Source organism: Gallus gallus, chromosome 19, assembly GCF_016699485.2.
Source record: "Gallus gallus isolate bGalGal1 chromosome 19, bGalGal1.mat.broiler.GRCg7b, whole genome shotgun sequence".
Classification (NCBI taxonomy): Eukaryota; Metazoa; Chordata; class Aves; order Galliformes; family Phasianidae; genus Gallus; species Gallus gallus.
In genome coordinates, this window is record NC_052550.1 from 9,539,456 (window position 1) to 9,563,230 (window position 23,775).

General features: G+C 37.6%; 1 protein-coding gene across 7 annotated transcripts in view; it reads right to left on the reverse strand.

Annotated features, from left to right (window-relative positions):
- Window positions 1-23,775, reverse strand: part of NF1 (neurofibromin 1) — a 96,012-nt gene that overhangs the window by 54,360 nt on the left and 17,877 nt on the right. For 4 of the 7 annotated variants that reach the window (XM_046902295.1, NM_001396680.1, XM_040650555.2 and 1 more), the window contains exons 2-26: window positions 22,475-22,618; window positions 20,945-21,028; window positions 18,618-18,808; window positions 16,295-16,401; window positions 15,964-16,031; window positions 15,639-15,714; window positions 14,917-15,074; window positions 14,115-14,288; window positions 13,543-13,665; window positions 13,165-13,239; window positions 12,174-12,305; window positions 11,182-11,226; window positions 9,058-9,192; window positions 8,469-8,582; window positions 7,806-7,885; window positions 6,329-6,452; window positions 4,795-4,938; window positions 4,111-4,357; window positions 3,713-3,786; window positions 3,481-3,564; window positions 2,425-2,865; window positions 1,835-1,974; window positions 1,162-1,284; window positions 707-790; window positions 55-171 (exon numbers count right to left, since the gene is read on the reverse strand). In XM_046902295.1, coding sequence (XP_046758251.1) covers window positions 55-171; window positions 707-790; window positions 1,162-1,284; window positions 1,835-1,974; window positions 2,425-2,865; window positions 3,481-3,564; window positions 3,713-3,786; window positions 4,111-4,357; window positions 4,795-4,938; window positions 6,329-6,452; window positions 7,806-7,885; window positions 8,469-8,582; window positions 9,058-9,192; window positions 11,182-11,226; window positions 12,174-12,305; window positions 13,165-13,239; window positions 13,543-13,665; window positions 14,115-14,288; window positions 14,917-15,074; window positions 15,639-15,714; window positions 15,964-16,031; window positions 16,295-16,401; window positions 18,618-18,808; window positions 20,945-21,028; window positions 22,475-22,477 — 3,143 coding nt within the window. In that variant the 5' untranslated portion in view covers window positions 22,478-22,618. The remainder of the gene's footprint in view (window positions 1-54; window positions 172-706; window positions 791-1,161; window positions 1,285-1,834; window positions 1,975-2,424; window positions 2,866-3,480; window positions 3,565-3,712; window positions 3,787-4,110; window positions 4,358-4,794; window positions 4,939-6,328; window positions 6,453-7,805; window positions 7,886-8,468; window positions 8,583-9,057; window positions 9,193-11,181; window positions 11,227-12,173; window positions 12,306-13,164; window positions 13,240-13,542; window positions 13,666-14,114; window positions 14,289-14,916; window positions 15,075-15,638; window positions 15,715-15,963; window positions 16,032-16,294; window positions 16,402-18,617; window positions 18,809-20,944; window positions 21,029-22,474; window positions 22,619-23,775) is intronic. The other 3 variants (XM_003642416.5, XM_415914.8, XM_040650554.2) reach the window with 1 other exon arrangement.

A 23,775-nucleotide genomic window follows, 5' to 3' on the forward strand; every position in this document is an offset into this window, starting at 1 on the left:
ATCTACCTACTTGGAGCCACTGTATAGTAAAAATAGTTAAAAGTTAGTATTTACTTAAGAAATAACTGAGATTTGGCTTCCATCAACTCAACACCATCTCCTTCTTCAGGCTGTAACGGAAGCCCAGCAAGAAGAGAGACCACTGCTTCCATACTTGCTTGGTCCAAATCTCTGGAAAATAAACCAAAGAGCTGTGAATCATTTTAGATTTCAGCAGGATTAGTCTCTGCTCCCACTTAAAATTTCCCTTCATGCACCAAGTCTCTTTCACTTATGCACCTAATTGCAGCTGAAAAGTCTACCAGAATAAGGACAACATTATTAAAGGACAACAACTGAAAAGCAAGTATGTCACTAAAAACATTTAACACTGTAATTTTTGATGACTTTATAATGTATCATACGACAGCATAACTTCATAAATTAAAACAAACAATCCTAATGCTAAATCAGAAATTGTATTAAGGAAAATTAAACAGAAATTGGAACATTTTGAAAGAACTCTCAGGAGTCATGTCAGTTAAGGCTATGCGTTAAATACAATCCTATTGCTGCTCATCAAAAACTTAAGCTTCAGTTTTGGCATTTTCCTTAAAATTACGACCACTAAAGAAATTCCACACAGTCCAGATGATCCGTGGATACCAAATGACACCAGGAGCACCATCAGCATTTTCAGAAGCAGCATAACAGCATCCTTGTGTACCTTGTCAAGCACTTCACATCTTCATCTGTTGCTTGATTAGATGTTCCCATAACCCAGTCTGTCAAATATTCCACCATTTTGTTCCTGTGAAATACATACATACACACAAAATTGCTAGCTTTTGGTTTTTAAATAACAATCCATTCCCTCAAGCACACTCACTACCATTTACCTCAAATTCATATTTGAATCATCACACACTGAGGTTTTACTGGACCCCATCCAGCATCACACGCGGATTTCTTTTCTTTTTTTAAACACACATTTAGTGTCCCCAAGGTCAAAATAAAATTTTAATGTAGCACCAGATTCTAAATTATTAAATCTGAGGACAAGGACTGTTAGGAAAAAAGTGATAGTTTTTTTTAAACAAACAAACATGTAGTGGAACAAAATTATACTTGTACACGTTACATTGTCCTGAATACTTTATAACGCTTACATTTTTCACTTACCTAAATTTCATTTCTTGGCAAAATGAAAGGTCATCTCTCCGCTCCATCATTACTTCCACCAACTGACAGAGTTTAGTTTTTATTTGAATTGCATGTACCAAATTTCCAAGTACACGCACATACCTGAAGATAAATAGCAAAAAGATGAAGTACTTCATGGTGCACAAGAAATGGCCCACACATCTGATACACCTTTTCAGCTGTCTCAAACCCTACACGCTGGCTGATGCAACGGACCTACATAACAGAGCAGCAAGTGTTTGAGCCAATGTTTTTACCAAGTGAGGAAACCAACCTTTATATATCAGCTAAAGATGGGTACCAAATTTCTTCTAGTCAAAAAAGTTCCCTATCAGTATAAAACTGAACAGAAACCTGCCTGCCAGCTAACAATTAACACAACTGCATATAAAAGAATGAAGGAATATTTCCAGGAAAGGAGGTGAGCTATGAAATGGTTAGTTTTGATAAACAAAACAAAAAGTCACCTTCCATCAGTTCACTTTATGCTATGGTATAAACAGTCTCCATGACTAGTGAACCTGTTAGGACCATAAGAAAGGGGACCACAATCAACTTCCTTGAAGGATGCAAGCAAAGGTATAAACGAAAAGACTAATTTTTGTCCTTAATCATATCACTTTGTATGGAAAAGTCAAAGAAGGTTTCTTACCTAACCAGGTTTAGCATCATTGTCTCAATACTAGCTTGTCCAAGATGTTCTGAGCTCCCTTCTGTATGATTGTCAAGCAAGTTCTTCATTATAGCAATGGTTTGTTCTACAAACTGTGTGTTGGTCTCAGTTAACAAAACCTACAGGAAGAAAGTTTCTGGTCTTAATTATGGACAGAAAAAAAGAAAGGGGCAGGGGGGGGGAGAGGGCTGTTTGTCAAACATACTGCAGCATTTCAAAATCTAACAAACAAGCATTTTTCAATTATCACTCAATCAAAAGAACCTTACTGTAGGTCATTATTAAAACAGGTTAACACTAACCAATCTTAGAGATTCTGAGAACACTCTCACAGGTTCTGTTGTCTGAGAGTTTACTAAGAATTCAAAAATATTTTTAGTTACTTTATGCTAAATATAACTTGGAATCAAATACAAACATTACACAAAGCATGCTCTCAAACAACCACAATGTTAGCAGATTCTCTCTACAACACACAAACAGACACCTCATTTCAATTACCAGTGTGAAAGACAAGACTGATGCTTTTTGTTAAGATACAAATGTGAAGGAATGTATCAACACTTTACCTGTCCTTGAGAATCAAAAAACTTGCTGATGGTATTCTTCAATTTGTTAAATAGCATTGGATAAAGTGCTGGACTCAACTCCAAACCCACCAGATCTTTAATATTAGTCCGTATTTGTAGTCCCACTTTCTCATGGTTACAGACCATCAGAGTCAGTAATCGATCTATGAATTTGCTAACAGGAGTCTCTGCATTTCCCTCAGTGGATACCATAGATATCATGGAGCCCTTACGCTCATTGACTGGGCCCATGGGTGGACTGTAGGTTGCTAATCCTGCATTGCTACGATGCTGCAGGCACACTCCTCCGAGGGCACAGAGGAATCCCGTCATGTTGATCCATTCCTGAAGAGAATCTGTGTCAGACAAGTCTATGGAGCCTCCCCCACTAACATGTGACATTCGTCTCTTAACAATTGTCTTATGAAGACTTTCAGTAACCTGAAAAAGAACAACTCAAGATGAAATCTCTTTAATTAAACAAAAATAACAAAGAGATCAGAATTTAAAAGTATTCCACATCAAATCCTGCCATCTAAAATTCCAGTCTCAACAATTTTCTAAGATTTGCCTTTTGTAGTTTATTTTGGTTGTAAAAGAAACGTATCCTGGGGAACTATTTTTGGAGAAGTTGAAAAAACAAGGCAAAAAATGGCCCAAAGCGGGTTGTCCAGATGACTCCCTGCTGAATACCAGGACAATAAAAGATATTTAAGTCATGGTTGCCAGCAGTTCTTTTTTTCCTTAAAAAAAAAAAAAATTAAAAAATCAACCTTTCAGTGGAAAGGACTGCACAGTTTCTCTAGCAGTATTCCAGAGTATTCTTTTCACTTCATAAGTTCAGGCTCCATCTACCTTACAGCAATTCAAGTAAAATTATTTCTTTCTCTTATCAGTGAGTGAGCACAGAGGACTGATTTCTGGAATACTGTCATGGAACTAATACCCTCCTGCAGAACTGGCTATCTAAATTAAAATTAAATTCCTTAAAATACATAAATTTAAATATTTACTTTGAATTTCTAAGTGTTGAACCTATGGAAAAATCATAGTCACCTGCCCGTCTTCCATTTTGGTCTTTGGATAGTTAAGGATTAGTTTTGTAGCTTGTTCCCATTTTGCATGTGTATCCTCCCAAGCCTAAAATAAGACATATCAAGATTTAACTTCAAAACTACTTGAAGCAACAGCTTTTTCTGTGTTCAAAAAAACCAAACCAACAACAACAACAACAAAAAAAACACCCCAACACCAACAGATATGTATATAAATTTAAAAGAAAGTTTACCTCTGTGTTCCCTGCAGTTGGATGTTCAATACGTCTTAATAAAGCCATCACTCTTTTCTGAAGAGCTGCTCTCCCTACAAAGAACAGAATATTTAACAAACAGGTTTTTGAAAAGCTACCTACATCAAAATATGATATCTTTGAAAGTAATTTTTAAATTAGCAAGAGGAACATAACCCCTTAAAGTGTCCCGAAAAAGGTTCTCCCTGTTACACTTCCAAATCATCAGACACCCACTTTCAAATCATCAGACAAACCATCAGACATCCCCACTTCGTTCCACCTATTTCAATGAAAGCAGGAGTTACACTCAAATCAAGAATCTTATTTAAAGAACTTCAATCCCAACAGTCTTATTACCCAAGGGGAAAGATATTTTCCAGACTCATCATTCCTACCTGTTGACATCATATTGCTAACAGATGCAAACTCCATGAAAGTGTTGTAGTTTGGCAAAAAATTATGAACTGAAACTTCATCTACTCCACATCTGATATCTGCTTCCTCACAGAGGTGACGGAAACAGGACATTGCAACAAGGACTGCCTCAATATCCGGACTCCACAAAAACATGTATAAGGCAACTTCCAATTTTGTTTGGGCCTGGCGACAAATGGGTGTTCCACTGCATCCAGCTGTACTTTCCTTGGGAAACAAAATTCCAAATTCGGTAATATTGCCTAGGAATATGACAGTTTTCCTAAAATTTAGCTTTATCCAAGATCCTTTTCAAATTTGCTTTTATTCCAGAAGAATAAACAATGCTAACCAAGATCAGAACTCTAACGTATATGACACTGCATAAACAAAGTGGCAAGAAACTATCTTCATATAGATAACCACATTCTTATGGAAATCCCACCAATACTAGCAAATAGCATGCAAAAAAACAATTTTTTTTGCTCATAAAAGATATTCAAAATTATCATTTTCACCTTTTCCTGCAGCTAAACAGTAGACCAGAAAACCTTGTCTGTCAAATGGCATACCTTACTGAAATGTTTGATATTACGATCTTTTGCAGTATGTTCCAACCGTATGCAATACTTTAAAAAGTGAGATTTCAGGTTTATGTTACTTACCATGGAAGAATTCCCTTTTCCTTTTCTGAGGGTGGCTCCGGGAGCACAGCGCATCATCTCTTCGTGGTCAAGGGACATCTGACTAGCTCCACCTCCAGAGACATCATAAAGGAAGAGAAAGTGACAGGAAGTTCTGTCTGATTGCTATGAAGAAAGGAATGAAAAATAATAAACCACCTTATCTTTTAAAACAACATGGTTCAGGAAAGGGCTCCACCTTGAAGGGAAAAAGCTCCCCAGAATTTACAATGTATCTTTCACACTGGCACGCTAAGAGAGCCTTATAAATACATCCATATAAACAGTATCTTAGAATGATGTTTTCTCTTAAGAAAATGAAGTATTTTGAGAACCATCTTCAAAATGTATCACCTTGAAGTAAGCACACCATGCCCTTTACTCCATTCCTTGGGCCCCCTGAAAGCCCAATAGGTTTCTTGGTTTTACTTCAGAGAACACAAACCAACATAATTATAGTTGAAATGTAATTCAGTCTAAAGAAGTCAAGTTCAGCAGCACTGTAAATTTTCTATACACTTTGTTTTAACATAAAAAGTAGAAACCGCGAACAAGAAGCAGAGCTCTAGTAACCATTATTATCTTTTTCTTATCCTGATATTAATAATCATCCTGTAAGCATTAGGAAGGAAGAGACTTTTAACAACTAAGTACTTCTCCATAGAAAGCAGAGTTACAATATTAAGTATACTCTGTGTCTCAAGGACAGATGATTCCTACTTCAAGGCAAAACATAAAAGTCTTTCTGAATTCACAAAAAAGCCAGAATGCCTATAGTCTTGTGAGATCTTCTTCTACAGATGTGCATTATGTTGGAGATAAAGGAAAAAGCCTACCACTCAGCACCAAAACAAAGTCTCCATCAATAACACAGCTACCAAAGTTGAAAAGAGAATAAAGTTAATTTAAAGATAAAAATGCTCTTGGCACACTGGACCGTTTAAGCACGTCACGTATCACACACGACATCTTCGCATGTTAACACATCTACTTGTGAGCCAGACAGAAAAAAACAGAAGCCCCTTATTTTCAGTAGTAGGCCTTTAATTAAAAAAAGTCCGGTTTTAATTCTAGCAAGTACAGAGTTCAAAGTGAGCTCAGCTCCGAAAAAGTCTCTTAGCATTAGAAAGAAGTTCTAGGACACGTCTGAACACAAGATCAATGAAGTACATTTTCTCATAACCATCTTCCCCTTTCTCTGCTCTTGCAGACTATTTCCCCTGTACTAGGGAAATAAGCGTAAGGCATCACCTCCTCAGAAATAGCTGAGGTTTTGGAAAATCATTTTCAGGGCAAGTAAAACAATACATGCAGCTGAATGCTCATTTTAACTTTAGCTAAGGGTTCTAATCACGGATGCCTCACACAGCATTCTCTCGTGAATGACAGAAGACAAAGCATTTTCCTCTTAGTGGAAATCAGAAAGCAGAAAGTGTAAGTGTTAGCTACTAAAGCTCCTTCAATCATAAAAATAACCTAACAAATAAAGGGAGTGACAAAACGGATATTTACATACTTTATTTTTTAGAAGAAATTTATTCCTACAGATGAGAATCTCTCGCAGCCACTTGAGGATTTCTGTACTGCTGAGCATCTGATGACTGGTTAATTTCTTGCAGATATAAAAAAGCATTTGTGAACTGCAGCAAAATGAAATGAAGCATTAACTTTATCATCTAATAACAAAATATTTGAAAAAGATATTTCTACATTTTACATAGGAATAGACAGTTAGCATGAATATCCTATAGATGTGCTAAGATCTTCTTTTAACTTGTACAATAGATATAATATAGGTGTGTACTTTAAATGACACAATCCCCTCTGACCCTTCCCACCACCCAAATGGCCTCAATAGTTCCCTAGAGGAAGTTAAGCAATTTGGGTACTTGTTAGAAGTCCAGACTCCAGAGCTGTTGATTCAGAAGTTCTCCATTTATCCACAGAACAGATACAGCACAGACAGTGGCAGTACAAGTTTACCTACACTGCTCTGATAACGTGTCTCAACTCTGTTCTGGAAGGAACACATCTAGGGATGTTCCTTCTTCATATCCATTCAGGCCTCACTCTCTCTGTTAAAACTGCCAAAGGGTCCAAATTAGTGTCAATTTTAAAGGGTTTTTCCCCCAGCCCGAACAGACCACAGATTCATTTCTAGTACTAGAAATTACGGTAATGAGTTTGTTATCGCCCAACTAGGTAGGATTCAGCCCCCAAACTATCCCATAATATGCCCTTAGAGCCACCTCTAGCAGTCATGCAGGCCCATTTGTTGATGCCAGTCAAAATGTACCACCTAGACTTTAGTATCCTTTCTTCCAAAACAACCTCCTCTACCAAATTGGATGAGATCACCAAATTCTCTTCTTAAGTTGGCCTGCTCATGCAGTTCTTAGAATTCTGACTTCCCAGGCTCCTACTTTTTGGCTCAGTTATTTTTGTAACTGACTTTTTTGAACTTTGTTTACCTTAGTATTCTCAATAAATCAACTGCAACAGCTGCTGTGAAGTTACAAAAAGCAAGACAACTTTACCAATAAAAATTATTTAAACACACAATAAGGACAAATGGAGACCAGAGGTCAGGGTCAACTACTACCTTCTTTAGGTGAAGGTTGCAAAGTCAAGATTAGCAAATCCATACTTCTAGAATTGCTTAGCATTACCCTCCCTCAGTCCAGAATAAAACAGAATTCAAACAATAAACACTTGTATGCAGGGATAAAGCCTTCAACTTTTTATATCAACAATCATTGCTACACCTGAACAGCAGGCTGAAGAGAACCATTAAGAAAGCCTGCAAAACACTTGTGGATATTTTTGTTAGAATTCAAATTGCATAAGGAATATGCAACTTTGTCATCAGAAAAATACTTTAATAGAGTGCCAATTCATGCTGATGTTACATTGCTTTCCTGAAATATTTACAGCTATTGCAAAAAAGAAGAGAAATCAAAACCTATTCCTCTTACTTACAAAAGTTAACTTACCTAATTTCCCAGAAAGTTTCTATAGGTGCATCAGGATTCCATAAGTCAATGCTGTCTAACTGGTGAAGAACTAGCAAGGCCTAAATTCAAAATAAAATAGAATCTCACTTCAGATAAATTTTATTTTAATATTTACTGAAGATATTAATTCAAGCAATCCTACATACATAAGCCTCTAGTGGTGACTACAAGATTTCTTTAGTTAAATCTCTTCACCAAGGACAGGCAAATACTTTCCCCTTTGTAACCATTCCCTGCACAACCAAAGGCTTTGATACATAATGGCCAGAAGCTATTGTTAAGTGCTTACTTGTGAACTATCACCCGAACTGGGATGAGAAAGTGCAAGCCCAATGGCACTGTGCAAAGCGCAATAGAAGAGCTGTCGAACTCTGTTTGATCAACGCCAGGGCAAAACAAAATGTTTTAGGAGGTACAGGGCAGTCATCAACTGGCAATCTGAATGGCTGTGTTTTAAAATTTTCCCCCTAGGTCTCTCCTGTAAAACTTTTAATGCAGGAGACATTAGAAAAAGATCAACAGAGACACATCTCTAAGACACAACTTCATAGTTAATCAATACCTTGTAGCTTCTAGAAAAGCCTTGATTTGTCTAGCACAGCCTGTACTAATCATTTGGCATACAAAACATTCACCTCTTACCTCCATGGCTTCTTGTGCTATATCTGGCATGCTGGATTGTGGAACGAGTTGTACAAGGCCTGTAATTAATTCAGCAGTGCTGCCTTGTGTCTCAGGCCCTTGCTTCCTTGGATTCTAAATAGCAAAAAGGAAAGCAAGTGTAAGAAGCAAATCTTGTCAATGACTGACCATGTTACTGACTGATAAGCAACAGTTTTGTAACTAAACCAGGGGATTTCCACATCTTTAATAGCAGAGTAGCCACGACACCCCATGCATATTTCATCTTTGACATAATAGAAATACATTTAAATTAAACAATAAACAGACTGGACAAAAGGAAAGTGTTTAGCACACTGGTTAGATGCTCATACTACCCTAGTTTGGTAACACTGCATTCCCACGCCCTCCACATGTAGACATTTGATCAATTCTCAGTTTACTTCCAACACTTCAGATTTGATGTGCAAGATTTACAGAGTCACAGATGTGCACTTTGACAGTGCAGGTGAAAAAAAATGAGGTGTCATGTTTATATTTTTAATTTTTATTCATTTAGAAAATTCAAAATGAGATTCTACTATTTGAATGAAATATTCAATATACTTACACACAGCAAAAGCTTTGGATCAGCATGGATCAGTTTTACCAAGGATAACAGCAGGAACTTGTAGCTTTTGGTTTCCAAGTCAGTAGGCTTTTCTTTAAATTTAAGGCTTGTCATTTTCTCTTTAAATGTCAGACTCTGACAGGAGGAAAAAGCACAGTTATTGTCAGTAAGGGACTATATGTAGTAGTTACAACTAAACAGCTTGTGAAGCATTATTGTTTGTATTATCTATGACTCACGAAAGAGTTAAAAAGTATATTCAATCCACTCAAGTACAGTTGCATGGACTTCTGCTCAAAATTCCCCCATTAAATACGCATATGCTATCACTATTACATCTTTAAAATTTACCTAATAAATACTTTAGTGAGCTGCAGGTGGACATAAGAAAAGCTCTGCATAAGACAAACTATGCAAGTGAAAAATGTGTAGAAGAAATAATAAGAATTCAGAGCAATTTCAGCTGTTCTGAGAGGAAAAAAAAAAAGATCCCCAGTAAGCCTGAATACATGAGAGGGTACGGAATTTTATCTTTTTTCCCCCACAGGCAACACACACTATTTTCTGATAGTTACAGTCTGGATGAAGGCATTTTCATCTATGTGATGTCTGAAAAAAGAATATCTTGTAAGAACTGAAAGGCACACAGTGCATCTTTTTTTCAAAAAATGCAAGTTCCATGCGAAAAACCAGTAACTGTTCCTGTACATTCAACGTCCTCATCTGAAATGGAGGGCGCTGTAAGGTTTGTATCAAGGACTCATCATAAGGAATTCTGACTTGACTCTACTGTGAACTGCACCGTGTTCCAGCACAGCCGTTCACACAACAGAAATCAGTTAGCAATATGACCAATACACTTAACAGTCACACACAGTGCTGGCTGTGCAATAAGTGTGTACGGATGCTACTCATCATAAGGATTCACAAAACTGAGAATATGCTTCAATCCCACAGTGTGCACAACACTCCAAAGTGAACAATCTTGCTGCACAGCAAACAACTGCAGCATCTTCACCTTAACAAAAATGCTAATGCCTGTGAAAAACATTCATTTATCTCTCCGCATGTATTAAAAAAATAAGTAATATGTTGCATTAACCAGACCCCAGAATGCTCAAACACAGAAGATTTTCATCTTTCTCCAGTAAATGTACAGAATTTATATTTTCATTAATTTCAAACTCCATCACCAGGGAATAAGCTCAAATTTGTGCCTACTGCTACCACAACGGTTGAGAGTAAAGTGTACAAAAAAAAAAAATGTTGTGGATATTCAGCACAGGACAGAACACTTCAGAAACTCAGCTTTTTAATTATCTTGTCTGATTTATTATTTGATAAAATCTCAAACATTAACAAGTTTAGTGAAGACAAAAAAGTTCTAATTGTGAACAGTAAAATAAACCAGCTCAAAATCATCCTCAATTTAAGTGTAGTATATCTACAATATTGTAGAATGCAATTCTTCCAGAAATGCTCAAAGCTCACACTATTTTGCTGGCCAGTGAATATATATGAAAAAAGAATAAAATCTACCACAAGTATCTGATTTAGAACTTGATACTATGCTAGCAGAGCTAACTCATGCTGTGCAAAATCTTAGTTTGCTACAGTAAGGGAGAAGAGACACATGGCAAAAGAAGCTGATCAGCTTCTGTGAAGTGTTTATTTACTTCACACTATCAAAACTAAAGACAGGGACATGACCACTGTCTGCACAGACATCAGGGGGATAAACACCAGTCTGAAGCTAGCAGACAACACTGGAACAAGAACACATGGGGATAAAGTTACACATAAATAAGTTTAGGCTAAAAATTAGAAAACAGTTCTAACCACAGAGCTGGGAGATTCTGGAAGAGTGGTGTGATGGAAATGTAGAGGGCAGAAAGAACAGAACAGATCCAACAAAAAGCCTTTACCAATGAAACAAGTTTGTGTAAGGGATGACATTGCGACTGCCAGACCAGCAGAAGCAGTCTCCTCCAGTCCTGTGTTCCACGGAAAGCATGCCACCTTTTGTGTCCGAGATGAAGTGATGTGACTGCAGCAGTAACTATGCACAGAAAAGTCAGAGCAACGAAAGGCTTTTCTGCGGTAGTTACGATGGGTCATACTTACAGCAACAGAGGCCCACTGCCATGCAAAACAGTGACTGGTTGGCATCTGACCATGAGCGACAGCAGCCAATAAGAATAGAAAATAAGAAGCAGAAGACAAAGCACCACCAATCAATGTCAGAGTTGACACTACAACACCCCTGCTATTTTCTCAACAGATGAACATACACATGTAAAAAGCAAGTTAAACAAGTTGTAGCTTTCAACTAAAGGTATTTTGATCATTTTTCTTTCATATGAGAAGCCCAATAGGAGTATTTTCATGCATAATTTTAGGCCTTCTAAAAACAAACATCCAACACACTGTGACACAATTCAGAACATCAGTGAGCTAACTTGACACATCCGAAGTCCAACATAGAAAGATCAGAAGGAAATGTGGTTACATGTGAACTTACTGAATAAATCTGTATGAACCACAGATTTGAATTTACTCAAAATTTCTTCTAAGACAACCAAGAATACTGACTTCATTTCACAATGGTTGAAAGATCTTTATCACTGATGCTGTCACCAAGACCAAACAGTCAACTTGCTCATCAGAAAGCAAGCAAGACAAACAAAATGAAGTAATAGTCATGCTAATCATGGTAAAAGCATTCCAGTTTTCAGAAATTAACCTCATACAGAATGCTTCTGTTTTTCAGATTAAACAGAGATGGATATATTATCTAGCTATTCACACAGCAAGAAAGCTTAAAATGAATGGTTAGCCACAGAGGACAGTTACAGAATACTTCTATACTGCCAGTTTAAAAGTAGCATGAAAAAAATTGGAGAAACATATGTCACTCCGGTCTAGGAACAGCTAGTCAATGCACCATAACCTGGAGAGTTTACAGAACGTGTATGGCTCTCTGTTGCTTTTTGGATTGTCATGTTCTTCCCCCCTCTAGTTTCCAGTCTAAAGTTAATGAATAAAAAGCCATAATGGAATGGAGACATGGGAAAAGCAAGAGGTTTGTGCTTTAACAACTTCTTAACAAGTCTTACCGGAGTCATGCGAATTGCTGGATGTGCCCCACAGCCCTGAATAGCTTTGTGAAGTGTCTCACTAAACATGCTGCGAAGCTCCACGGAATGGCAGTACACAGCATCAATCCTGGGCCACCAGTCCAATGCAGACTGGGAGGAAAATGCAGAAATACTCAGCAGGTACACAGGTTAATAACATGAGTTATGTTATGGCTTACTTATGATTTTCTGGGATTTAGTCCACAATTATCTTAGATCTCTAAAGGTTACAAAAAGTTTAATATAACAAATGAGTGTTCTACGCACTATTACAGATATGTTAGTTTTTCATTTCAGTCTTAAATGAATTGTAACAGAAGCAACGCCTCTAACTTAGCAGCTTACAACAATTCTCCTTCTGGCCAAACACAAACTTTGAAAATTCAGGAAACCACAGTAGATTTCAGGATACAGAGAGCTAGATAATACTTTAAATGCTCAACATGTGCTCAACTCATTCTGATACACTAAGTAAAGTAGAAAAATGATACTCTAAGTGCTTGATAACATCTGAAAAGCTGTATTATTCAACATATTAATCATAAGTAAAATAGCATTCATTTGAAAATGTACAAATATCAGAGCAACATAATTATACTTAAAGTAACTTCATTATTTTTCCTCCAGATACACCACCACATCTACAGTAGCACATTTTTCTCTATTCGTCAAAATGCCGATTAATTTCTTCTAAATATAGGGTTCCCATCATCATGCTGGGATAAACGAACGAGAATAACATTAGGTAAAGTCAGTAGGGCCAGTTGCTCAGCACTGACTGGTTCTATTTTCACAGTGACCAGGAACACCGACCAAACGGAGAACCCAACCAGCAGAACTAATGTTTGCACATGCTTGGCTATTAAAGATCAACTCTTGTGGCACAGATTTAAATTGTATTTCATAAGCAGCTATGGATCTGAATAGAAGCCACAGATAGCTGGGCTAATTAAATACTTTCAGAACTTACATTTGTGATTATTCGGTGGAGTGAATTTACTAGTACATAATGAAATGTTGATGGGGAACTCTGTGCCAAGCAGATCTGCAATGAAAATAATACATAAAAGCCACTTATGAACACATTTTTTCTCTGACACCTTCAATATCACCCTGAATAACATACTGGAGCCTTTTAATTAAATTGACAAAACTGTTAAACGTAGACATAAGAACAAGAAACTCTAACTGGCTAAGAAAAGACTTACAAGAATACAAAGTAACACTAAGGGACACTTACACAGCTGAAATTATTTGCCAACTCCCAGCTGTTGTTGGCACATCTTTGATAATTTTCAAGTCACTGACAGTATGCAGAGAATGACTTACCAGAATGTTGTGCTCTCACCTTAAAGTGTTGGTTATTATGCGGGTTTATGCGGAAGCATGAAACTAAGCAGTCGATCATAAGGTCTACATCTGCATTCTGATTGCTTCTTGAAAAAGGTTTGCTCGGATTAAACAGCAAATTCTATATACATTTTTTTTGTTAAAGAAAGAAGAGAAAAAGAGACAACAAGATTATTCTTGTCTACTTTCAATACATCATGTGGGGGAAAAAAAGAAGCATGTATTCTACTTTAAAAATTACACTTTTTTTCAAGCAGTATCTATCAGTATCTACTGTTGTGACATGACACCCTTGGGAAGCACTGAAGTAGTTAATAAGTTACCCAAGTGTCATGGCTTCACCTGTGGGACACTAAATGTACTAAGAACTTCAGGAGCAAGAAAGCAGAGCATTAACGAAAAAAAAATAAGGGAGTGAAATTAAGAATTTCAACAACTCAATCAAATGCTGCAATTTTAAAAAAGAAAAAAACAACACTCCAGTAAAGAACACCAGGGCATTCATTTAAGGGAAAGTTTGAAGATTTAGAATTCAAATTTCTTCGTTGCAACTAGGAAACACAGTTTTACCTTAAGATCTACTACCATGGACTGCACTAGTAGAAAAATGACAGAATTATCCTCCCAGTTGATGTAGGTAGATGCTTTGCACAGTTTAACACAAGCAATAGCAGCGCTTTCAGTCAGCTGCCTGCTCCCACTGTGGCCTGCAAGTGCTTTCCTGAGATTGTCCAGGAACAGTTTCTGCAGAATTCAAATGGGTAACAGTTATCACCAGAGCTTTGGCAATCTGTGATCAGTTTTCAGAAACTTAAGTATTAAACCAAATAATGTTGCATTTCCTGAATAAAAGTCACAAATACTGGGGCTGCAAAAAACCAACTTGATGCAGCATTTTTCAGAAGCATTATCTGTATTACACATTAATGTTGGATCATCCAGGGCAATCTGAATGCAATAAAATTAGATGATTGTTTACTCGTAATAGGAATGTTTGCAATCACATCAAATTCTCCTTCTGCAGGTTTTGCAATTACAGAACACACATTACGCACACTGCAGAAACCTAGAATGGTACAATACAGAACAGCTAGAAGAAATGCTAAGCTTGCTACTGGTGGAAAAAGGGCCATTGCAACACTGGGATTCAAATCTCTAAGCAAACGTCCAAGTTCTGAAATAACGTTATTTAGGACATACTAGCTGCATGAATTATTGACAGTGAAAGAACATACACCAGTAGAGAACATAAAAAGGGTGCAGAAATTTATACATGGAATTTTAATACACTTGAGGTATAAAAGACATATATAGAGTAAGCAAAGACAAGCATCATCTAGAAGTCAGAATTAAGATAATTCTCTTTTCTTACCTTGTTCATTTTAGTTTCCTCTACTACATCCTTTGCTATATCTTGAATTATCTCTGGACACAGGACCAGGAGTATGATTTGTAGTGGCCACACCGCTGCTTTACGTTTTGTGCTCTCTGCAAAGCCATCCACTAAGTCAAACAACTTCTCTGCACAATCTGCACAAAACATAACCAAAACATTCAATACTGATTTTAATTATGAAAAGACAGGAATAAGAGAGCACTGAGTATCTCCGCCTACACAGAAAAAAGTTCTGCTTTGCACATTACAAACATGCTACCCAAGATAAAATGGGATCAAGCCATTTAAAGCCATGGCTTACCTGAAAATGTTAATTTTCATCCCTTTTGGACTAAAGATAAATACAGCTGATGTTTTCTAACAAGTTTGTTTTTAGCGTATCAAGAACAAAAATACACATCTGAAGACTTTGCATCTTTGGGGTTCTATTTCTTTGTGCTGTGATCCACAAAATGAATCTCTTTAAAAGTTGGAACAGGAAAAAAAAGCAGAAATACATTCTTGCCTGCCCTGAAAAAGGCTGACAGAAATTTGTTCTGACATGCAGGATGGACAAGAAGGAAAAAAAGACACTAAATGAACGTGGGGATGCCTCGTGGGAAAACAAAACCAACTAAGAATATCCACAAACCCCTCATGATTTAATAGGAAAAAGTTAAAACCAACTTTCAAACAATGTGTCATTTGTTATGTCTCACCGGCCATATCAGTCTGTGGTGTTTGATACAGCTTTGTGAATTCATCAGGATAGTTTTCCACCCAGTTCCAAAATGCCTGCAGATAACACAGAACATCTTTACATTCCAGAGCTTAAAAAAAAACAAACATATTTTTTGAAATTACAAATTGAAATTTGTATTTAAATAAAGATTTTAGTCTTAACTTTTAATAACATTTCTTGCAAGACACATGCATCAAAGGGAAGCACCAATGTATATTTTACAATAGAATTCTGAACTGCATATATTTTTAAGTTACAGAAAAAGAGGAAATAAGCGACGAAACAGAATTAATAATACTTGCCTTTTCAAGACTGTTGATAACAGCTAACTGAGCTACTTTCTTAAGGGCTTTAAACTTGAATACAGTCTCTGTAAAAGTAAAACATCTCTGCATTAAAGAGAAACTTAGTTCTAAAAAGTGGCAAAGAAAGTTTATAAAAAACATGTGAGGTGCAAAGCCTCACTTTTTAAGCCAATACTTTAAAGCTATTTGGATACTTGCAAGCAGTTTGTAAGAACATATAAAATATTTAGATTGAAGAAGAAAAAGCTGAATATACCAATACCATTGTGTCACCTCTAACAACACATATTCATATCTAAATATTTCAAAAAACAGGTTCTCATCATACCTTGCAAGAGTCTTTTTAGCTTTGAACAATCCACACTGATGTACTGTAGAAGTTCAATGTCGTGAACATCGGCATTATCTTCTGAGCAAACAGTCAGTTCCTGCAATCTAACAATATGCAAAGTAAATAAATTTCTCCTTCAGATGATGTCAGATAGGTGTGTGTACACACCTACAATTCTATACCTTTGCAGAGCAGCGGAATAATAAAGGATCTCCACGTCTCATATGATCCTCTCAGATAAACTTACCCAGGTTTAGAAATAAAAGACAGATTTTGCAAAATTAAGAGTTAAGATTAAGTCCTGTTTCATCCCCACACTGAGAATAGATCCAAAAATACCAGCGGTAAGTCCCACAAGACACCAGTATCACCTAGTGACAGCCTGTTTACAGCCAAGATTTGCCTAAAGCCTTGTGCTATCTCCCATATTGTAGCTGTAATCTTGTAATCTTTTCATCCAAATTATTCACTTGATGGAGTCATGACACCTTTAGACTACTGTTCCTTAGCAGCAAGTCTTGTTCCAGCTAATTTATCTAGAGTAAAACAATGACTGATGCCACTTAATAGCACAGAAGGGAGCTACAATCACACTCTGTAAGCTGAAGGTCCTTGTTATTTGGTGCAAAAGAACAGGATGAAGTTTAATCACACCATTCTAAATCCAAGGGCACCTCTTCATAGTTTTGTACTGGATAATTTACTAAGCATCTCAACAGATACCAGGCCACTAATAACTAAATCATATGCTCTCACAAACTAAAGATTGCCGTGTCTAGTTCCAAAGCTACAGATGTGTTTTTGACAAGGAATGCAATTTCTAGTACTACACACAAAAGCAGCTCTTCATTTCTTCAACGCCAGGGAAACTTAACAGCCCACGCTGGGAATGGGAAGGTCCCCACTGCAGTGCTTTTCGTGCCAAAAATCCCCCAGCTGCTGTACAAGGCCTAGAAATATTCCTAAACAGGAAGCGCAGGTCAAAAGATCAGCAATGCTAACTGTCGGCAAGCTGACCCCTGTGGAGATCAGCAACAATTGGTCAAGTATTTAACTATTTCTGTGCAAGTCATCCCAAAGAGAAAAACAGGTCAGGGGGGAAAAGCACTATGCTACGGTCAAAGTGATGCTAGGAAGGATTTTAGAGCTTGAGAAGTAAGCCATGCTACACACATGTGAATAAGTATGGATTCACAGATTAAATCCAAAGACTGTCAGAAAGTCTCAGCTGAAAAATATTTCCTATAAAAGGAGCAATAGAAATTGTTTCCTTTTCCACAAGCAACAGAACTTGCTGAGTAAAACTACATCCTCCATGTTAGCTGCCAAGGCTATGCTCTTGAAACAGTTTTTTAAATAAAGGCTCTTTTAAAGTTTTAAAGTACATCAAAATTCATGTAAATTATTTTAGTTATATTTCTAACAGGAATATTTTTCACACTACAAGGAGCATATAAATCTTTGTTTCAATTAATCGGCATATTAATTCCTATTCAGCAATGGAGGGATGTGCAAAATCCACTTCTAATACACTACAGATTACGTTGGCCGTAACAACGTGTGATCAGAGGTAAGCCACTTCAAGTAACTTTCCAGAAACATCACTGTCGAATACTGAAGCATAAGAAAACTTGGAGCACAGCAAAAAGAGCAAAGAATAGATGGAAGCCTGGAATAGTATAAAAGATTAAGTTATTTTTACAGTAAATGCTGCGTGAGAAACTCTTTGTCAGGAGACAAATGGGTCTTTTCCAACAACTAACAAACCATGCTCCAGCCCAGCTCTTTTGCCCCCCTCAGGCATAAGGAAAGCTTAACATAATAACCTTCAAGCAGGAAAAGTGAGGAAGGGGAGGAGCCTTGGGACTCCAACAGAGCTGGGGACAATCTGGAATTTTGTATTCTAAATTCATTAAAAAATGGATATAGGCCATTACCTTCAGTATCTCTTTTCTCCACAACACTTTACATCCACAACAGGTTATTCAACTTTAGGCTACAGCAGTGCATTTCTCTCAGTCATCACCATTTCATTTTAGAATAGAATTTAACTTGGACTTACAAAAGCAGGTAAAAAAGAGCCATCAGCACAACTCAACTCAAGAAGTATGCTGACAGTAACCCAGAACAGATACAAAACAGGTACCTTTTTGAACCTGAAAGTCAAGTAAAACTTTGAAAGGTAGAAGGAATTTCACTAAATACCATTTAAACAGCAAACATTTTTCAAAAATGAAAGACTGCAGACTGAATGATATCTTAGACACTTATTTTCAGGTGTTCTAACACACTGGCTAAGTCAAGCTACTAAAACACCTACCTGGTGGAAATGCGGCTGAACACAGCGTTAAAGTTATTGCAGCTAAGAGAAAAAAGAACCCCAGAGGCAGAATTGCGTAGTTCAGCTGCATGCTGGTTCCCTTCACGGTAAGTGTGGATGAAGTGGCAGATTTCTGGCAGCAACTGTTTTACCAGCATAGTCTCGTCTAGTCGCATCGTATCCTTCGGTTGCTAAAAATAAACATTTGGTATTTCATGATATTCAATTTTCTAGGTTCGAGGGCAAATGGAGCATCTGCCACTAGTAGCACAGGACCTGAATCTGGATTTCAAATTCCACTTGCAATGCTACCACTGACCATGGAGTAAGTAAGCTACGCAGAAAAGGATTCTTCCCATTTGAACAATAATCTGCATCATTCAAACCACGTTACTGTTTTGAATTAGTCTCCAGAATATGCAGCACACCAAGTTGACCAATACCATCGAGCAAAAACACCAGATTTGTTTCTGAAGTAAAATATTACATTTCTGGGTAATGTGCTCTGTAAACATATGGAAAGCACTACCCATCCTGGCTTAGAACGGTAGCCCAAAGGGCACAGATTCACCCATACTTCCCTTTTGGACAGTATTCTGACCTCTATACTTTAAACAGCAAATATTTTTTTAAATGAACTGAAAATGAGGTGCTTCTCTGTTCCTCTTCCCCAGAATTGCTCTAGAAGAGTCAAAAAGTGTCTCAACTTTCCTGTAAAAGAAAATTTCAATTTTTGCCAGTTCGTACAGTATGAGACATAAGGAAACTATTTGCTAAAGAATTTGAAGTGAAACTTTGCTCTAGTAAGAACAAGTTTTAACAGAAGGGTCAGCATTAAAGCTTTCTAAAATTCTACCAATGAATTTACCATAGGGAATTGGGAAGTTTCAGAGACTCCCACTTCGCTGACCTGAGCTCTGTTGCCATGAGAACTTGATGAAACACTGAGTAAGAACAGTGAGCAAGAAATAAGTCTGAAGATATCACAGAACACAACGCTCTTTGTATAGAACTTTGGCTCAATCTTACTATACATATACTGGCTCAATTTGCTCTCATTTGGCTGGACAAAGCGAGAAGCATCCAGCATAACTTTAGGCTGTTCAAGTATTATCGTGTATCAGGAAAAAAAACAACACTGATGTTTCAAACAAAATGTGTAGAAGAAATTTTTAAAGAAAGCAATTACAGAAATTAAACAGGTTCGGGGGGGGGGGGGGGGTGCTCCTCTGATTCGCTATGTGAAAGATGGAAAATGAACCAAAGAAGGTATTTATTTTAGCTTTTACAGCCTCACTTTATTATGCGGAATGCATTTACCTGGATCTTCTGTGAATTTTAATGAATCCACAAATACTGAGACTGTTTTACTACTATAAAATATACTGTTTGACAAACCTAATCACAATGTAGTTATTGCCTTACAAAGAAAGAACTTTCACAAACAGAGGAACAGCAAGAAGCTCAGACCATTTCGTGATATTCAACTAGGAACACAGCTTTTAAAAAAAATCCCTTTCTTATTAAAGGAATAAACCACAGACTTGCAATTTTTTTTTCCACTGTGAAATTTGGCTTTGCAATTACACAGTTTAGCACAGTAAGCTGTACAGCCGTCAACATCCCAAAGGTAACAGCAAACTGCCTTTCAGCACAGCTCTGACTGGAAGCCTCAGGACCAGGCTCCCAATGGAAGTTTGAACAGTTAACTAATGTCAACTAGGAAGCACCTGCAAAAGTAAATTTTAGAGCAGTGATAGTAAAGTTTCTACTGTAAATGCAGTTACACAAAACTGGAATAAAATTACTTTACCAAATGAAACTCACAAGAGACTTTAAGCAAAATACACTACACGCATTCAAAGCTTACAGGAATCTAGCTAAGCCAGATAACCAAGTCTAATTCCTTACCTGTGTGCCCCTTCTTACCCCAGGCCACATCTGCCTCACAGAATACAGTTGCGTGAAATTTTCTAACAAATTATTGCATGAAAATCATTATTTATAACTCCAGAAATCAGCTGAGCAGTGAGAAGGCCAAGCTCACAGGTTTGCCTGAATCTATTTAGATGAAAAAACATTTCTAATCACTATTACTAAAGTCACTATCATTAATTTTAGGCAGGAAAAACAGCCCACAAATCCTTAATTTATCAATTATCTAAATAACTGTTATATAGATAAAATTCTGGTCTTTTTAAAATAGCATTAATTCTACTTTGCTCTAAATGAGCTAAGTTTTATTTTTTGTATCAGTAACAACAGACAGGCATTTGACTTTTTCTCTCTTAACTCACTTGATGCCATGATTATGCAAGTCTACTCACCCCTGCTAGACATTTTTCCAGTGTATCCAAGATAATCAGTTGAGATAGATATAAGTTCTTTTCAGCAGTTTCTCCAAATATTCTCTGGAAGAAGAAAGGATATGGGTCTGAGTGGCACAGATTTGACTTGTAACACATTAATGTTGCAGAGTTGCATAGAAAATTATGGCTCCTTTACTGCTCTCTAAAGTTAAGTTCAGAAATATAACCAGTCCAAAAAAAAAAAAAAGATTAAAATAAGGATTTAAACCCTATTGCTGAAGAAATATCTGTTCAGTCTGCAGTGCCAAATCTAATAAGGAACAAGAAGTTACTGCAAAACAAGAGTGGAGGTGCACTGCAGCCCCTTGCCTTCATCAGACCTGTAAACTATTCAGAAATGAAGGTTACACCTTTTCAGAAACTATTCTGGTATCAATTACTGCTGACTCTTTTCCAATTATGTATTTCATTGCCAACATCTTACTTAACAGAAATGATGCTGCAACAAATCTATATCTACAAGCTTATTCAAGTGCTGCTAAATTTATCACAGACCACAGCAAGAAGCATGAGACTCTCCAAAAAGATGCCACACTTCAGAAACAGGATGGAGGTAGAGATCCATCCAGCATTTAAGCTACCACCCAACTGTATTGCTGGTAATGTCTGGTTCCAACAATACAAAGACAGCAAAACAATGCAGAAAAGATTTAGCCAGAACTGTATGGTTACTATTGCTGGAGTCCACAGTCAACATAAAGCTGTCCAAAGGAGGTTCCTCCCAAACATTTCACACTGCTCAAGAGGTTGGCTCAAAACTAATTGCAACTTTTGGCAGAGTGCAAACCCTACAGACCTTTTTCTTAATACCTTTACAAATAATGCCGATTTGCACAGTAGCCTACTCCACTGAACAGAGGGGAAAAAAAAGTTCTCTTCCTCAGTGAAAAGCAAACATTGATTTTTTTAATTAACATTTTTAACTAGGTCTTACTGTATGTGCTCCATAGATTTCGAGAGCTTCAACACTTCCTGGCAGGTCATGCACTGACAGCTGAGAAAAGGCTTCCCAGCATGGCTGCCCAGCAGCTCCCTTGCTCTGCTGCATTCCTCATCTAAAAATGCTGCAAGCACTGACTCCCCAGCCACCTGCAGCACCTTTCCAGGCAACAGAAAGCATTCTCCTCATCTCCCAACAAGTGGTGCACCTCACCAGCTTGCACAGCTGGTACCTAAACACTGCTCAGAGGTCCGGAGGACTGTTCCCTTAGCTGCCTACAACCCTTCCAGCTACAGACCCTCCCCATGAATAACAGAGGATTCCCTTTAACCACCACCCTCCCTTGGACTTCTCTGCCACAGTGATCTCCCCATCCTCATTCGTAACACAGTGCTGTTGGTGAACGCGATTGCATGAAAAGAAAACATGTAAGAGTAAAAAGCAGTCAGCATAATGACTAAGCTTCAGTGACTTTTTGCAACGTGCAAATGTGAATAAACAAAAATCATTTTGAGAATCATCCAGCAATCCAAAATGAGAGAACTTACCATGTTATTAACATTTTTTAAGATATTAGTGAGACCACTGATGACCAGAGAGAACTTGTACTTGGAAATGTTGATGAGACACTCCTTGTTGTGCTCCGTGCTGACTTTGGTGTGGGTATTCTGCTGGCTGGCCTTTATTGGAAGCTACAAAGAGAGATAAGTAATATGAGCTTTCTTGTACTGAAATTTACATCAGAGATAGATTAAATAAGACACCAAGAACAACCTTGAAACGCATTCTGTAAGACAGCTACAAACAAATAGATTATTTCACTTTATCTGCACTTCTCTTCCTACTAGAGATGTCTTCACTGCGGTAATACCGGCAAGCTGAAACAAGAAGAGATGAAGGCGAAGGTGCACAGAGGGAGGTGAGCTGCAAGGAGATCAGGGCAGTTCTGAGTGACTCCTGCCTGAAACTCAGGGCTGCCCAGTAGGAGACCCCGGGGCCCAGTGTGAGCCTCAGCTGCAGGTACACCTCAAGGACTGGGAGCCCCACGTCAGCCCCTTCAACACCCTGCACTGACAACTAGACTGAAGCGCAGCTTTTCCAGAATTATAAGATTCAGAATGACTGAACAAAACTGAGAACACCCTTCATGCCGTACCCAAAGATTTCCAGGGTCACAAAGCAGTCACTTCCCAAGCACGCAGCCACTGCCCTCTGCTTCTCCACTGCAGTCAGACAGTTACAAAATATCACACAACAACGTGAAAAGCAATAATTTGTAAAAGTTCATTTTGCTGAGGATTTTTATAAAGTAACCAAAAAAGTAATGGGTATTATTGTCCCTTTCCATAAATCATGTGTGACACTTACATTTCAAAGTATGGCTTGGGAATTCCCCATCTACAGAAACTTTAATCAAATGCCACCGCTAGTTTTAATTCTGACCAGAGCTCTCAGTAAGGGCGTATTCTGAAAGACCAGCAGCTCAAAACGAATGCCACAATGTTTTCTGCATGAACTGTAATGAAGAATCCAAAACTTCAAACATTTTTCTTAACAAGTTCTGATCTCATCATTAAACACGACCAATTTACACCCACATCTCCCATTTGCAGGGAAATGGACCCCTTTAGCACACTATCTAGCTTTTATGCCTGAGAGCAATTTCCTCTCCACATAAATTGCAGTTTAGTCTGAGTCCTAAGTATTGGTTCTTTTGGGTACCACAGAGTAGGACCAGAACGGCCACTGTCCCAGCCCACAAATGACTGCAGTGCTGTGCTGGGTGCCCCAGAGCAGCACATCACCATGTCCCAGCAGCAGGCACGGCAAATGCCATCGGGGCCTGCAA